Source organism: Paroedura picta, chromosome 17, assembly GCF_049243985.1.
Source record: "Paroedura picta isolate Pp20150507F chromosome 17, Ppicta_v3.0, whole genome shotgun sequence".
Classification (NCBI taxonomy): Eukaryota; Metazoa; Chordata; class Lepidosauria; order Squamata; family Gekkonidae; genus Paroedura; species Paroedura picta.
Window position 1 is genome coordinate 23,936,295 of NC_135385.1, and position 15,513 is coordinate 23,951,807.

General features: G+C 53.5%; 2 protein-coding genes across 2 annotated transcripts in view; both read right to left on the reverse strand.

Annotated features, from left to right (window-relative positions):
• MEIOB (meiosis specific with OB-fold) overlaps window positions 1-10,210 on the reverse strand; it is a 30,922-nt gene extending 20,712 nt beyond the window's left edge. The window contains exons 1-2 of the mRNA XM_077316098.1: window positions 10,191-10,210; window positions 2,516-2,636 (exon numbers count right to left, since the gene is read on the reverse strand). The gene's annotated coding sequence lies outside the window, so the exon portion shown is untranslated. The remainder of the gene's footprint in view (window positions 1-2,515; window positions 2,637-10,190) is intronic.
• A 508-nt stretch (window positions 10,211-10,718) lies between these two features.
• HS3ST6 (heparan sulfate-glucosamine 3-sulfotransferase 6) overlaps window positions 10,719-15,513 on the reverse strand; it is a 34,179-nt gene continuing 29,384 nt past the window's right edge. Inside the window, exon 2 of the mRNA XM_077316939.1 lies at window positions 10,719-12,296. Within this exon, the coding sequence (XP_077173054.1) occupies window positions 11,678-12,296 (619 nt within the window). The 3' untranslated portion in view covers window positions 10,719-11,677. The remainder of the gene's footprint in view (window positions 12,297-15,513) is intronic.

The window sequence follows — 15,513 nt, forward strand, 5'->3', positions numbered from 1 at the left end:
GAAGGGGCGTTCAGAGGGGCTGGGGGTTGGACTAGATGACCCATGAGGTCCCTTCCAGCTCTATGATTGTTCTATGATTCTATGAGAGGGGTTGGCCATCGCCTGCCTGATCTTCCTTGGCAGTCTCCACCTGAGGCAGCCTGGGCACTGGAAGAGAGCATCTGAAAACAGAGCTGGAAGTTCCTGTTCTAACTATGCTAAATACCTACGTCCTCCGATGCCCCCTGCAGGATATTCCTCACGTGTTTTTGAATCATGCACACGACAGACCTTGCAGGTTCCAGCGGCAGAAGGGAAACTGGAAAGGAAGAGTCAGGCGCAGGCATGGTGTGGTGTGTGTGTGTGTGCGTGTCTTCAGAGAAAACAGATGGTTGGGCTTATGTCAGGGACGTCTCACACACACACATGGAATGGAAGGAGGAAATAAGCCGGAGAAACAATGAATGTGTAAAGAGAAAGAACTGGGGAGAATGTTAAGCAGCCCCCCCCCCCGCATGCCCCCCAAATAAATAAATACAAATCAGCCCGTCTCGGAGCAGGAAGCCCAGTTGAGGAGGGGGCTGGGACACAGGCGTGACAGCAACATTTTGTCATTAGCCTCTTCAAAGGGAGGAAGCATCCAGCCCCCCCCCCGTCCCCCCCATCGAATGTTGTAAAAGGCATATAACTTCTGGGCTGGGGATGTTTTAAATAAAGCCAGCATCCGCTCAGCAAATGGGGGTTTGGGTTTTATTTCCTTGAAGAAGAAGGCCGGTGTCCTCGGGGGCGGGAGGACATACCCTGGGACGGGTCCCCCAGACCTTTCCCTTGGACGGTCTTGCCCCAAGAGACATGCTCCGTTCCCTGGGGGTTCATGCATGCTGCAGTGGGGGGCCCTCCAAGCCAGAAAGCCCTGCTCTGCTTCAAGATCAGGAACGCAGGCAGTCAGAATGGGCCCAAGGGAAAGCCACTGGGATGGCTGCACCCCAAAGTGGGGAGGGGGAGGCACCTCTGAATGCCAACCTCCAGGTGGGACCTGGGGACCTCCTAGAATTAAAGCTCATCTTCAGACCACAGAGAAGATGGCTGCTTCGGAGAGCCAACTCTGTGGCAATCGTCCCGATGGGGCCAGGAGGGTCCAAGCCCCCTAAATGGCATCTCCCCCCTTCCGCACCCATGAGACGGACAGACTTAAGGACTCAAACACTAGACCCAATCCACCGGGACCTCGCTTGATTTGGGGGCCGCGTTCAATCCCCGCGGCCATTCGGAACAGCTGGCTCGTCCATACCGTATCGATCCCCACCCTGCCCAGTCCGCTTGTTCGGCATTACTAAGTCGTGTACACATTAGGTGTCACACCGCTGTGCCAAATGTCACCGTGTCAATCCAAAGGGAAAGGGGGAGGGGGAGGGATTGGGGGGGGGGGCGTTACAGTCGCAAGTGAGATTAAAACACAGTTCAGTAAATCAGCTTATCGATTCTTTCCCCGGCTGCTGTTCTGGCTTCGCCCAAGAGCCACGGATGGGCGATCGAGACAGGAATACTAAATCTAAGGCCGACGCGGATAGAGCCCTCCGTGCAGAAACGGCTTGGAAACAGCCGGACGTTCTACTTATGACTAAGTGTGATGCGCGTAGAGACCTCTGAACGTCTCCTGCCCTGCCCTGGCCGGATCTCATCGATTCTTGGGAGCTAAGCAAGGTCAGTCCTGGGTGGAGTTTGCATGGGAGACCACAGAAGCAGCCCGGGGTCACTGCAGATCTGTGGCCAAATTGTGCGACTTGACCACAACCTGTGCCACGACCGTCAACCTCACGCTTTGGGGAGGGGGGGATTCCCTGCTACGGGAAACTGCAAGGCTACCGCTGAATTCAGAAGGGAGCGGACCAATTTATAAGCCCACCGAAGGGCTGCTGGAGTCAGCCCTACAGACCAGGGTTCGGGAAGAGTTTGCAGGGCTTTAAAATACCGCCGGCGCTTGGGCCCGCCATCCTCTCACACGGTCTCCCCGCCCGGAAACTGGAGTCGGCCAAGACCGTAAGTTGGCACCCCACAGAAATCACAGCGGTTTCGCAAGGGTCAAGGGTGCTGGGAAGGAAGTGCTTTCTGCTCTCCGACCCTCCTCAGGAGTTGCTGGGTTTCTCAGGCGGCCCCGGCCTCGTAAACTTTTACGGCCCCCCATAATATCCGCCAGAAATTGGGCACTAAAAATGATTCACGGCCCGTCAGGTTGTGGGCGTCTCCGAGGACCCTGAATGGCCTCTCCGGGAGAGACGGTTTCTGTGTGGCCAGGGCCGGAGGAGCCGGCAAAGGGGGGCGAAGGAGCACCCCTTGGAGGGCCAGCCAGTCCCCAGTTCAAATCTAGCCTCTGCCATGAACATGCAGGAAGCTTTAGGTCCAGCTAACATTTGGAAAACAGGGGCTGGGCTGGGTGGGTTCCTCCACTACTCGCCAGTCTGGAAATACCTTTCTGTGGCTAGGTCAGAATGCCAAAGGTGACCCCTATTCTAAAGGGACGACTGCACCGGCTCACCTGCGTTAGGTGTGTGAATCAGGACGGTCATCTCAGTGGCCAACCTTAGAGGGTCGCTGTGAGGGTCGGCTGCAGGGGATGCCCAGAGAAGACTCACAAACTGATTGGCAAACGCTGCTTCCTGTAGGGAGACAGAGAAGATACAAAGCCAGGAAGGCATCTTGTTTGAACAACATACATCTATCCGGTACAAAGTCACCAGAACACATGCTGGACCAGGGGGCGGAGCTAAGAAGAATAGGGGCGGGGCTTAAAAGCACAGGGCGGATCCAGGGTGGGGCTAAGGCATGGAAGGACAAGGAAGGGAGAACAGGGTGCCCTCCTCCCCAAAATGTCTCCTCTGGCAGCCCAAACAACCATTCCTCTTTTCAGCTCTCCTTAGAGTTTACATTGGCTTGGCTTTGGCCAATGCTCAGGACGGATTGGCCTACATTTTGGGGGTGGCGTAGGTCACCGCTGCTCTGCTCACTGCTCCGTCCCCCATCCTGCCAGGGGGTTCTGTGGCCCATTCTGTGCTGACGGCTGGCCTTTTCGGTCTGCTGGCTCAGCACATTTCTGAGCTCCTCGCGAAGGACTCCCCCCCCCCCCAGCTCTGCCTGTTCCACAAACAGATGGAGGAGGCCTTTGAAGGGATCAACGGAGGCAGAGCTCCCCTTTCTTCTCCCTCCGACAAAAGGGAGGCATCTAAATAGAATACAGCTCTGCCTGCCTTTCCTTTTCCGAAAGAGAGCGACGCCTGTTTCGAAATAAGGGCGGAAAACAGCAACGTGTAAGCGTGCACAGTTCCGGAGGGCCTGCAGACCCAAGCTGTTCCGACAGGTCCCCTCCCAGTTCCCCCCAGCAATGATGACTAGAGGCGGGTCAAAATCTACGAAACCGCTGGCCTTTGTCCCTCGGAGGTCTAAGCAGGGACAGGGGTGGGGTGCAGAACGTCCTGGGAGGGGCAGGATTTGGATCCAAGGCCAGGAGCATCCAGAATTGGGAAACTCCGCAATCCGCCGGCACCTGAAACAGAGCACCCTCGGAATCCGTGTCCCCCCCAGCGCTTTCTAAAGATGCTATTCAAGGTCCAGAATTTCTCCCCTTTCCGGTTCAGACTGGCTCTCTCGGACGCTTCCTGCAGCATCCGTATTGGCAACGGGTGTGATTTTTGGGAGCAGGAGCTGGGGAGTGTGGGGGCCTCCCCTTCCTGCCCCTGCAAAAACCTCAGCGGCCGCAGAGACCATGAAACGTTAGCCAGGGATGGTGAGCAGCAGTCTGGCAAGTCCTTCGCCCCTGCCCCCCACGCCCCCCCCACCCCTCCGGGGCAGGTAGACTGGGAGGGTGCATGACGGAGAGGCAGGGCGGGCAGGGTGGAAGAGAGGCGGGACCGCTTCAGGAAAGCATTACGCCCCAAACATTCCAATATGGGGCAGCAGCAGCGCTAGCCCCCTGGGCACGGATCCCGAGGGCCTTCATTAAAGAACGTCGGGCTGGGCTCGGTGCCGCCTCTCGCCCCGTCCGGAGTTTCCACCCTCCTAACCAGAACCGCCTTGCAAATCCCTCCGTTTCCTTCCGGGCTGTTTCTTCTCCCCCTCGCCAGCATCTGTCCCCAGCATGTGAGAGACCCCCACCCCCGAAAAAACCCGACTCTGCGCTCCTGGGGAATTTTCCATTCGGAGCCAGGCCAGTCCTTTCGTGGTCCTCAATGGCCTTTCCTTGGGGGGTCTCCAGGGGGACGGGGACTCTTGAGAACCACAATGTAGCTCCTGGGCTGACTCTTCCTTCAAAGAATCTCAGGCCACGGCAAGGAGTGAGGGTCTGTTGGGGGGATGGCCATGGCTCAGTGCGAGAGCGTGCTTGTCCCAGATCAATCCTCGGCATCTCCACATACATGACGTGAAAGGCCTCAAAGAGCTGCTCCCTGTCTGAGCAGCCAATACCAATCATGGTGGCCCAAGAATCTGATTTGGTAGAAGGCAACTTCGTGTATTTATGTACAAAACATGTTATTCTGCAAACATTTTCCCCAAAATCTCATTACGAGTTCTGCTTGGTTTTCTGGGTTTACTTCAGCATGACCTGTTCCCTGGGGGGGGGGGTCCTTTTGGAACGGTGCCCCCCTCCAGTTATGCCTCCTTCCTGCATTGGATGAGCCGGATAAGCTGTTGCATCCCGACGGGAAACGGACCATGAACGGATAATGTCCCCGTGCCAGATCAGATGGGCCACAAGGAGCAGAACAATGAGGGCAAATGAAGGCATGATTATTACTCAGGGCATGTGGAGCCAAGACCAGTGAGGGCCAAGGAAGACGAGGACGTTTGGGCAAATGACGCCAAGGGAGAACAGCCGACGGAGAGAAGCCAAGGCACAGGGATAAGGGGAGCATTTTCAGAGCGGATGGTAAGAAGAAAAACACGAGGGTGCCGTTGGGGGCTGCCGAAAAGATTCCTGTTTGGGAGGGAAGAGTCAATCCCTTTTCTTCATCCCTATCAGCACCGACCTGTCATTCAGTCGCCACCTCTTGGGGACGATGCAAAAATCTTCTTTGACGCGGAACTAAGTTTCAGGAAATGGGTTCAGGGACGTAATTTCTACCTCCGCCGCCCCTCCGTAAGCAGGGAAGAGCCTCTTTTTCGTTTCTTACGAGGCAGGGGGGAAAACAAAACCCTCTCTAAATTGGAGTATTCTGTCCTACCACATGGGCCTGTTTCTCATCAGATGGAAATTCCAGGGCCCTCCTGTTAATTGAAGAGACATGCTCGGCCCGTAGGCCACAAGGATTTTGCTCAGCAACACTCCCACTTCGTTCCCCTGCCGCCCATCTGGGAGGCACTGCCTTTCATGTTCGAGGGAAGGGATGCGCTGGGACGGGACGGCCGATTCGGGTGCCAACCCTTACCGTATTTCCTGGAAGGGAAGGCGCCCCTGAACGTAACCTCCCGCCTAAAAAATGTTGTAGATTTTCCAAAAGAACTGGATGTAAGATGATGCCATCTTTTTCTTGGACGGCATATCGGGGGGTGTGCGTTAGTCTTGCGTTGGAGCAAGTAGTAAAGGATTCTTCGAGCACAAGTCCTCCCTCCCTCCTTCCCATATCTCCCCGCTCTGCTCCTCGTCTCCATTTCCCCGATCAGGAAATGCTTCACACAATTAATCCGGTTTAGCCCTCAAATGGTGTCTTCAAGCCAAGAGTGGTTCAGAAGGGGCTTGCCCTGGCCTGCCTCTGGCCTCCCACCCAAGTGCTGACCACCAGGGCCGACCCTGCATAGCTTCTGAGAACTGGTCATTTGGGGCTAGCCTGGGACGTCCAGGTCAGGGCCAGAGACAGAGAGAGAGGTGGTTTCCCATCGCTGGCCACGTTGACTGCCAGATTGCACATGAGGTCAATCCCTGATGCAGGCTGCATGGTCTCGGATGGACTCTGAGGGTTCAGACCCCCACATCTATGGGCCCATTGCTCCTCATCGGTCTCCATGCTTCTACGACGGTTGTCCGGAGAGCATGGCTGGCTGTGCCCACCGGACCGGAACCACTCTGAAGCAGACCACACTGGCTGGCCCAATTGTCTGATTTGGCACAAGGGGGGCTTCCAGACAGCTTCGTGCCTTTGTGGCTTAAGAGAATCCCTGCGCCGGTCCCAAATGTTCTCCTAGCGAGGCCAGTAACTTTCGCCAGGCAAGTTAATCTCCGTTGACAGCAAGAGATGGCCCCTGTCCAGACCCTTGACGGGGTCACATGGCAAGCAAGCCAGGGAGAGGGTGAGTGACAAGGTCACGTGATCAGCGGCTGACCCTGCCAAAAAGGGTGACGGGAGCTGACACTTTAAACCCCCAAATGTTTAAAACCGAGAATCCCAGCAGAAAACTGGGGGGGGGGGGAAATGACCCTTCCTGGATCCTTTCTTTTTTGGCAGTGCTTGCCTGGGTCTCTCGAGGAGCGGACGGTTTGCACTCAGTAGGAATGCAGAAGGACTGGAAATCCTTGCAGCTGCCACAAGGCCCCCGAGCACCTCTGCAGCAGCATCTCATGCAAGCTCATCCCATCAGAAGCTGGATCCCTCTCCTTCCCGGCCCTTGGAAAGAGTCAGGCCCAACACACCCAGCGGAGCGGTCCAAGCAGTTCTCTCTAGAGAAAGCCCAGCTACCCTGTGCGGTAGGTGGGGCTGGGAGAGCTCTGAGAGAACCGTGACTAGTCACACAGCTGGTGGAGGAGGAGGAGGAGTGGGGCACCAAGCCCAGTCCCCCAAATTAGAGTCCGCTGTTCTTTAACGGCTACCCCATGCTGGCTCAGTCTGGAGGGAGCTTACACCATGAAAAGAAGCGCTGTGCAGCTTCATGGCTGAAGCACCTGTTGCGACCTCAATCCCCCCCCCCAAGGCTGTTTCGCCTGCTGCTACCCAGTTGTGCCACGGATCTCTTTGCTGGAGGGCTCTCCCTCCCCTTTGAAACGGCATCCCATGGCAGTGAGTTAATTGGCTAATTGGCCAGGATGAAAAGTGGAGGCTTCCTACTTGGCTTCTACACATTTCAAAGGATGGTTTCCATTCCAGGCAGCATAAAGACAGGCCCAAAGGCAGGACAATGTGAAAGAGCGCGGCGCATACAGGAGACATGAGAATACCAGTGGATGTCAGACGGAGTCCCTTCAAAGAGACGTTTATCAAGGCAGTGGCTGAATGGGACAGGAGGGAAGACTGGGGGAAGAGAGGAAGATAATGGACTCGAAACACACAAAGGAGAAAGTTTTTTAAAAACTTGTAAGAGAAGGAAAACCAGGGACAGAAGAAACCCAAAGGAGTCTCAGAAATCTTGATTTGAGACCAGTATCGCCTAAAAGACAAACAAGATTTTGGGGGTGTAGAGCTTTCGAGAGTCAAATTCCACTTTAGCTATTTTCTTCCCCATAGCTTTTCTCCCCTGCTTTAACCAAGCTGGTTTCATTTTGCATTGTACCTTTGTGTCCTGACTCTCTTCGGGGTAACGCCCTCCCACCTTCAGACTGGGATATAAAGGCTCAGGGATCTCCCAAAGATCCCTAAGTCTTGTCACTCTATAAGGCACAATTGGACTAGAAGCTACCCTCTGAAACAGATCCAGGGGCATCTCCCAACGCAACCCGGATCTTTCTGGACAACTTTGGACCAGTCATTCCTGAGCTTAATGTGGGGAGGGGATTTTTGGAAGATAAAATTGGGGGGAAGAACTAGAATCTCTCACCCGGAGCTCCATGGAGCACAATTAAAATGCAAGTGAAAAGAAAATCGGGAGAAACAGACAAGATCTCAGCCAAACTTTTGAAGCAGACAAGGTGACAACTTCTAAACGCATTTGTTTAAACCGAAAGGGCAGTACGCATGCGGGAATTCTGCCACTCAATTTCCAGCAGACGAGAATAGTCTCTACCTGCAGGAAGGCAAACACAGAAACGCAAACAGCATAGAATTATAATCCTATTAAGCCAGGCTTCAAGAAGGGGGGAGAAATAATGCAAAGACAGATTTGGAGTGAAATTAGATGAGAACAATTAAGCCAGGATCCATTTGGATTTAGGACGCAAAGAGGAAGCAGAGGCCCCACCTGCGCAATCCAAATATTGATAGCAAGAAGATGAGAAATTGGGGGACGGGCCTTTCTAGAGCTTTCCCTGACCTTGAAACGCTTTCAGTAGCCTGGGCAAGAATTAAACATTAAACACCTGCACCATGCCCCACACAAAAAAAGATAACAAGGGGAAGTGGTACTGAAGACACAGCCCAAAGGGAAAGAAAGTGACAGGGCATCGACTACACACAAAGCAATACAATCACGAGGTCTAGAAACTTGCATTTTTTAAAGTTGTTTTCGGAAGCTCAGTTCTGTTTTGCCTCCTGGTCCCACAAAACGCAGGCGTGCTCTTAGCTGCTTTGGGGACGAGAACGGAAAAGGCCCAGAGAGGTGTCGGGTCATTAAAAAGACATTCCCTTTGAAATAGACCCAGCTGGCGCTGACCAAAGAGCTCGACAGAACCCTCACAAAGCCCCTGGCGAAGTGGGACCCCCCCCTCACGTCTTTTTTTTTAAAAAAACTTGCCCCATTTCGCATCTCTTAACTCCAAGAGGCTCACGGTGGCACCAAGAGGGCTTGTTTGAATGCAGTGGGATTGTGCTGGAAAAATTCAACAGTTTCCCCTTTGAGTCGCCTTCCCCCCTCCCTCCGGGAGGGGTTTGTTTTTATTGTCCCGGCCTAATGAATTGGGGGGCTTCACCTGGTCAGCCCCACAAGTGGCTGCTGTTCAGCGCCATGAATGCCAATACTTGACCCCGGAGCTGTGGGGCAGCAATTAGTTGAAGCAGGGGGTTCGTGTAACACTTCAAAAAAGTCTTAATCCGGGCGGGCAGCCTCCGCCCCGGTTCTTGCCAAGAGCCCCTTTAATGAGTCTGCGAGCCAAAGCTCTGAATGCCGTTTTTGGGGTCGTGTCAGAGGCTTGAAAAGCTCCCGTCTGTGGCCATTGTGCGGCTCCAGCGATTCAGGCCTATCGCTTTTTTTTGTAAAAGTGGGAGAGGGGAAGAGACCCTCCCCCATCTCTCCCCCCCCACCCCGCTCTTTTTTCACAAGGCAGACACAAACCAGCTTTCAAAACTGGAGCTCTTTCAGAGCTTTCCCTTTCAATGGGTCTCGGCCTGAATGCGAGCGCTCAGCTGAGAAAGAGGATCACTGTTGGAACTTCCCGGCATTCACAGGCCCCTTGGGAATCTTTAAAGCCCTCGGCGGAGAATAATTTGGTCAAATGTCACGACTGGAAACAAAACCTACACAGGCAGGGCGCAGTCTATCATGTGGGGTTGCCAGCAGAAGTGACAACAGAGTCCCCCCCCCCCTCCCGCCATCGGGACTGACACCCAACCCACAGTGGGCCCGGATGACACGGCACTTCCACCCACACGGGGAGGGGGGGCCACTTGCTGCAGCAGAAAGGCGGAAGGCCTTTGCGGAAGGAAGGTGGCGTTTTTGGAGCCGGACTAGTCAGCAAAGAATTGTCCGGGTGCTTGATCCCCCCAAAGTTTTGGGAGCATTCCAAACCTTGGACAGTGCGTGTCTGAGATTTGTGAGTGTTGGATGGCATGGTTGCAAAATATTTTAAAAAGAGGACTTTTTGCACCCTCCGCAAATGATAAAAGGCAGGGATTCAGAAGGGGAAGTCTAAATCAAGAACTCACTTTCCGGTAAATTGGTGTTGTTTAATCACAACACCAAGCTGTCCTCATTTGTCGTGCTTCCACCCCTTTCAGACAGAAACGAGGGCTTTTATATAACAAAGAATCAAGGTTATTATATAGCAAAGAAGCAGCTCTCCTGGGCACATGCAGAGTGCCTTTCCCCCTGCACTTTGAACTGAGGGCCAAGCTTCCTTAGACAGCAGGGGTCGGAAGGACTTACCAGGACTGTACCCTCACATCCATTCCAGAACCCGAACATGGATAGAAGGCATAAGACACAGTTGAATTTTTCAAAAACAAAACCTGGCGGTGTAAGAAGAGAACCCTTCCCTCTTCTTCGCAGTCCTCCACCTCTGATGGTTTCAGGAGGGGGGCCCTGTTGATCGGCAGTGAAGGAGCTAGATTTGAGTCCAGCGATCCCTGAAAAGCACACAAGATTTTCGAGCTATGAGCTTTTGCGTCAATGCTCCCTGCGCCAGGGGCCTCTGACCATACCTGCTTCCCATTTGCCAGAAGACCTGGCGTCACCGTGAGAACGCCGACTAGACGCTGTGCAGGAGAGCAAAACCGGGCCGTGTTTGTGTGTGTGATCATTCGAGCCTCTTGCTTTCCGGCAGGAAGTCAGGCACACCGTCAAGGCTTGTGGAGTCAAACACACATCTGAGCCTGCCAACTGGGGGCTTTTGTTTTTTCCAGCAAACAGATTAACAGACCTCTGAAGAGGCCCCCTGAGTGCGTCCAAGGCTTAAAGCGTTACCTGTACAAAATTACAGCCCCATGGAGAGGCTCCCAACACAAAGGGCTCTTAAGCCTCTTGTTGGGGGGACACACCTCCTCTCCCCCCTGGATTTCACACCACGGAACTCATTACTTCTTCCTGGGTATAAAAGTGCCCCTTTTCAAGACCCACCCACCCTCCCTCTCCTGAACGACACTCTGCACCTCACGCATGCAGAAACAATTCGTTTCTTGATGATAAAAGCAAGCAGACTTGTATTTTTTAAAAACTGGAATCATTTCAGGTTGGCTTTTGATCGTTTTCATTTTATTAGCTGCTAGAAGTTTTCGCAGACATTTTTTGTTTTCGGAAAAAAGATTTGTAAAAAATATGCATTAGCGGTGGCCCGAATTTTCATAAAAATAGCAACAGGATCTCTTGTCTCTTTCCGAAAGATTTGCTATGGGATGTTCCCCCTGGATGGGAACGGAGAGGCCGAGCATCTTTGCTCTCCTGGGACAAGAGAGACCGCTCGAAACATAAACCAACACACTTCAACAGCAAGCGATGCGCCATGTGCAATTTCAATGTGCAACTGATGCTGCATGGGCCAAAGGGCCTCTATGGACTGTGTACATATTCTACAACACCAGAATTCCACATTGTGCTGAATTTCGGGGCCTGAGCAGGTTATGCAAATTGTTGTTAATTTGCGTAACTGATGTTGGATTTCAACTATATCGCATGCAACTGTGCTCCACGCCCCCATTTCCCCTTGTCCTGCCTGGCCCTGAGCAGTTTCCGATCCAGGCGCGGGACGGGCCATTCAGACGGGAAACCCAGGGGGCCCCCGCACAAGAAGGACTTACGAGGACTGGAACGGAATTCATTCAAAAACTTTCATGCTTCATCAATATTTGCCAGGTTTATTCTGAACGCCATTACATCGGGTCTGCGTTTCCGCTTTTCTTTTGACGTCGGTTTTCTTTTTAGAGAAAAAAAACACTTAAATATTTCCTCTCTACTCCGTAAGCGTACTTCCCCCCTCCCCCCCTTACTGGGAAGAGGTAATATAAATTAAAAAGAGAATGAAATGCTCGGTGGAGGCTCAAGAGTCCTGCCCTAGACGTGCGAACAGTGCAGCATCCAAAAGGGAAGGGAAGAGCTCTTCTGGGGGGGGGCTAAGTGGGCCAGCTGCCCTGCCCCCCCAGCCCTCCCCCCACAAGCGGACTCCATCTTCACCCTCAGTGAAGTGGTCTCGTGATCAGTCCCACCCAAAGTCCTGCCCCGTCATCTGATAGAACTTCATGTTGAAGGGTCGGTAGAACTCCTGAAGGCGCTGGATGACCTGCGGGTCGATTTTGGGGTGCGGCCGCCCCTTGGACTTGCCCAGGCACCGCGGCCGGCTGCTCCCTTCCGGCTTCTTCAGGCACGGGAAGCCCTTCGTCTCGTTGAAGTAGAAGTGCTTGTCCGTCACCACCCTCTTGAGGCCCAAGAAGTCCTGGACGCGGCCCATCTCCCCAGCCGGGTCACTCACCAGTCTCTCCCCGCTGACAAAGAGGAATTTCGAGAGCGGGAAGAACCGCAGCCAGTTGTCGAGGTGTTTGGCGTAGATGCCGATCCGCACGGCGCTCCAGGTGGTGTCGATGAGGCCCGTGCTGAGGTTCTTGAAGGCCAGGTCCTGGAAAGTGGGGATGGTGGGGGTTTTGGACAGGGTCTGTGTGTAGTCCGAGATGGCCCGTGTCACCGGGTTCCGCACCACCACAATGAGCTTGGTGTCCTTGGACATGTTGTAGATGCGCCGGGGGGCTTCCTTTGTCACAAAGTAGCTCGGCGTCTTCTCCATGGTGATCTGCCCCTCCAGAGTCCTCGGCATCAGATTCCTGCGGAAATAAAGGATACGGGTCAGGGGGGAACTGAGAGGCGACCATTTCACCGCCTTTGGGACCCACCTATTTCTCCCTCAAAAGCTTTGTGAAATAGACTCTCGAGGCCAAGATGTCGAAAGTTTGGACCCCAGCGAAGAATAAAAGAATGCGGGCACCCACTCAGAAAAGCTCTCAGAAAACCCGGGGAAACGGCGACGAGAATGCCAGCTGAGCACTGAAGGGGGGGAGATCAGCACAGAACGAGAAAGAAAACCCGAGGGACATGTTCCCTGAAAGTGAGGGAAATACCGGTGCGGAACAGGCCCTCCTCAGAGTTTACTAATACTCATGGGAAATCTAAAGATAACACTTCACACAGAGACAAGGGTTTACAATCCACACTTCACAATCGGGCGCCATGAGAAGAGGGGGGACACGAAGAGGTGGAGGGTCGTATCCTAATCTCAAACTCCCCAAACAAACCATCCCTCTTCACAGCACTGGCCAAACACCAGCAGCTTGGCTGACTGACTCCAGGTTCCCAGCGTAACACTTCCTCACTCGAATAAAAGAACTTTTGTTCAGGGCGACGTACGGTGTCTCCCGACACCAGTTTTGTTCTGGTGTCTCTTTTTCCACGGCAAGTCAACCTCTTTTTATATATATATAAGGCCTTTAAAAAAATAATTCTATATTCAGACCCAGCAGCCTTATCGGGCAACTTATCTTTGAAACATTAAGAGCTCCAGAATTCTTCTCTCTCTTCCTCCTGGCCTCACAAAGTCGGCAGTAAAAACCTAACTGAAATAATATTCTGTTTGACGAGAGATCTCGCCCTCGCGGGCCTGGCTAAGTCAAAGATATCAAAAGTATATGAGGTTCTTTTCCGAGCAGGGAGACGGTAATCGTTTTTTTCCTTTTACACGGCTGGCATTTGAGGTCTGAATGCATCTGGTGGTGGGAGCACATGAATTTGCAACATAAAGTGGCAAAGACGCTACGGGTGATTTGTAAAGGACGAAATGCAAAACTGCATAAGAGAAAAGGAGCAGGTTTTCTACAGCCGCTTTTCTCTCCCCAAAGGAGTCTCAAAGCACCTTTCCCTTCCTCTCCCCACAACAGGCATCCTGTGATGTAGGAGAGGCTGAGAGAGCCCTAACAGAACTGCTCTGTGAGAACAGCTCGAAGAGAACTGTGACTGGCCCAAGGTCACCCATCAGGGTGCATCTGGAGAAGTGGGGGCTCAAACCCAGCTCTCCAGATTAGAGTCACAAGCACCACCGTGACAAGCGACAGACGAGATACAGAGCAGGAGTCCCCAGCGTGACGTCCGCATGATGCATGCTGATACTTTTCCTGGGGCCTGCCAGATGTTTTCAGACTATGGGCGGGGCTTTTGCCAGAAAGGCTTCTTATTGGCCACTGGAGATTTTATTGGTTCTACATTGCTTGGACACAGCTGCCATGTCAGCACACGGTTTTTCCCAGTGTAACTCAAGGTGAGATGCCGCCGCCATTTTGTGGCTGGCTCCGCCCCTAGTGGCAGCCATTTTGTAGCTGTGCACCCCACACTATGCCAGAATTCCAAAGGGGACTGCAGGCTCAACAAGCTTGGGGACCCAGGTGGAGAGCACTACAATATAAATAATGAACGAATAAATAATATAAACAAATAACAGGCAGACTCGAACCTCGTCGTGGGTCTGTCTTTCTCGCTCCCACCTCTTTTGTTTAACCTCCGTGGACTATTCGGCTTCCCACAAACCTCCGGATCCTTTTCAACCCCCCCCCCCCCCGCCCTCCCTGTTGCCTCCCCGCCTCACGCCCACAGGCCCCACATGTCAAATATTAAGGCTTTCAGATCCGGACTTTGGTCACGGGACATTTCCTGGTGGGTGGAGGCGGCCGTCAACTTTATTGCAACAACCCAGTCAGGACTGCTGCCAAAGAAATCTTCTTTAAAAGGTACCCGGAACAGTTCCGTGTCAATTATTTTAATGGCAGGCATATGTCAGAAATTAGAAAGATGACCCGGGGGGGTGGGGGGGGGAGGAGGGAAAGAACAGAAATGCACAAGAAGTGACCCTCCCCGTCTTCTTTCCCCAGGTTTGGGTTTTTTTCCCCCAGAGTGTCTGTGTGTGTCCTCCCATTTTTGGAAAACTCCAGCATCTTCTTGTGGACTCATTCAGTTTTGGTCACTCAAGGAATCCCCCCCTGCAACCTGCCAACCTAGCTAAGGCTGCTCCTGCAATACAATTCCTGTCCAGAAGGGCGTCTGAGCCCAGCGGGTACCTGGTCACGGGGGAAGCTTGAATGACAGCAGAGGACTGAAGGTGCCCATTGGGGACCCCTGTTCTAGGAAGTCCTATTTCCAGCCAATGGTTAGTGGCCCCGAGGAACCCCTCCCACAAGATGGCTCGGACGGCCTCCGGATTCAGTCGCTCCCGCCTCGTCCTCGGGGACCGATGCAAACCTCCTGCCATCAGCCGCCATGCTGGGGGGTCAATAAACGGTACCGAAAGGACAAGGGCTTGCAGGCCCTCGTTTTGCAAGACGCGAGTTGTAACTCTGGAGGGCTCTCCTTCTCCGGCTGGGCGTTGCGACCTTTCCGAGGGATGGACGGGAGAATCTCTCCGGGTTAACGGCTTAATCAATGCTGGCCGTCAAAGAGGCCGGCCCAGATGGGGAAGAGCCAGAACGCAAGCCTCTTCCCTTCATTCGGGCCGGCTGAGCTGGAATCGTGCCTCCCGTCCCTTTCTGCTGTTCACAGAACCATGAGAGTTTGGAGGCCGTGGTGCCACCGATGGTGGAATACGAGGAAAAGGGGCCTTGAATGCCGCAGGAGGTCACAGCCTGCCCATTGCTGGGTACAGACCCCTGAACTTCCTACAGCATTTAAGACCGGTCACTCGTCTTCTTCTTGTGGCGGGGCGAGGACTTGAACTCAGACCTCCCAGCAAGGGCATATTCTTGGGGAACCATCCTGAGGGGGGGGGAGCCACAAAAAGACCCAAGTCCTGGCACACCACCGACAAAAAGGTTTCTAGGTGGAGGCATCAGATCAGGCCCCTCCTCCGCCAGCGAACGGCCCAGCATCCGGGGTGTGTCTCTCTCCCACGAGAAACTTCCCTGGCCCAATTCACGCCTCTTCTCGCTTCCTTGAACGTCCCTCTGAAGTTCTGCCAAATGAGGCACTCCAAATTCGCTGGAGGCACGATTTATGGCAAGCCGT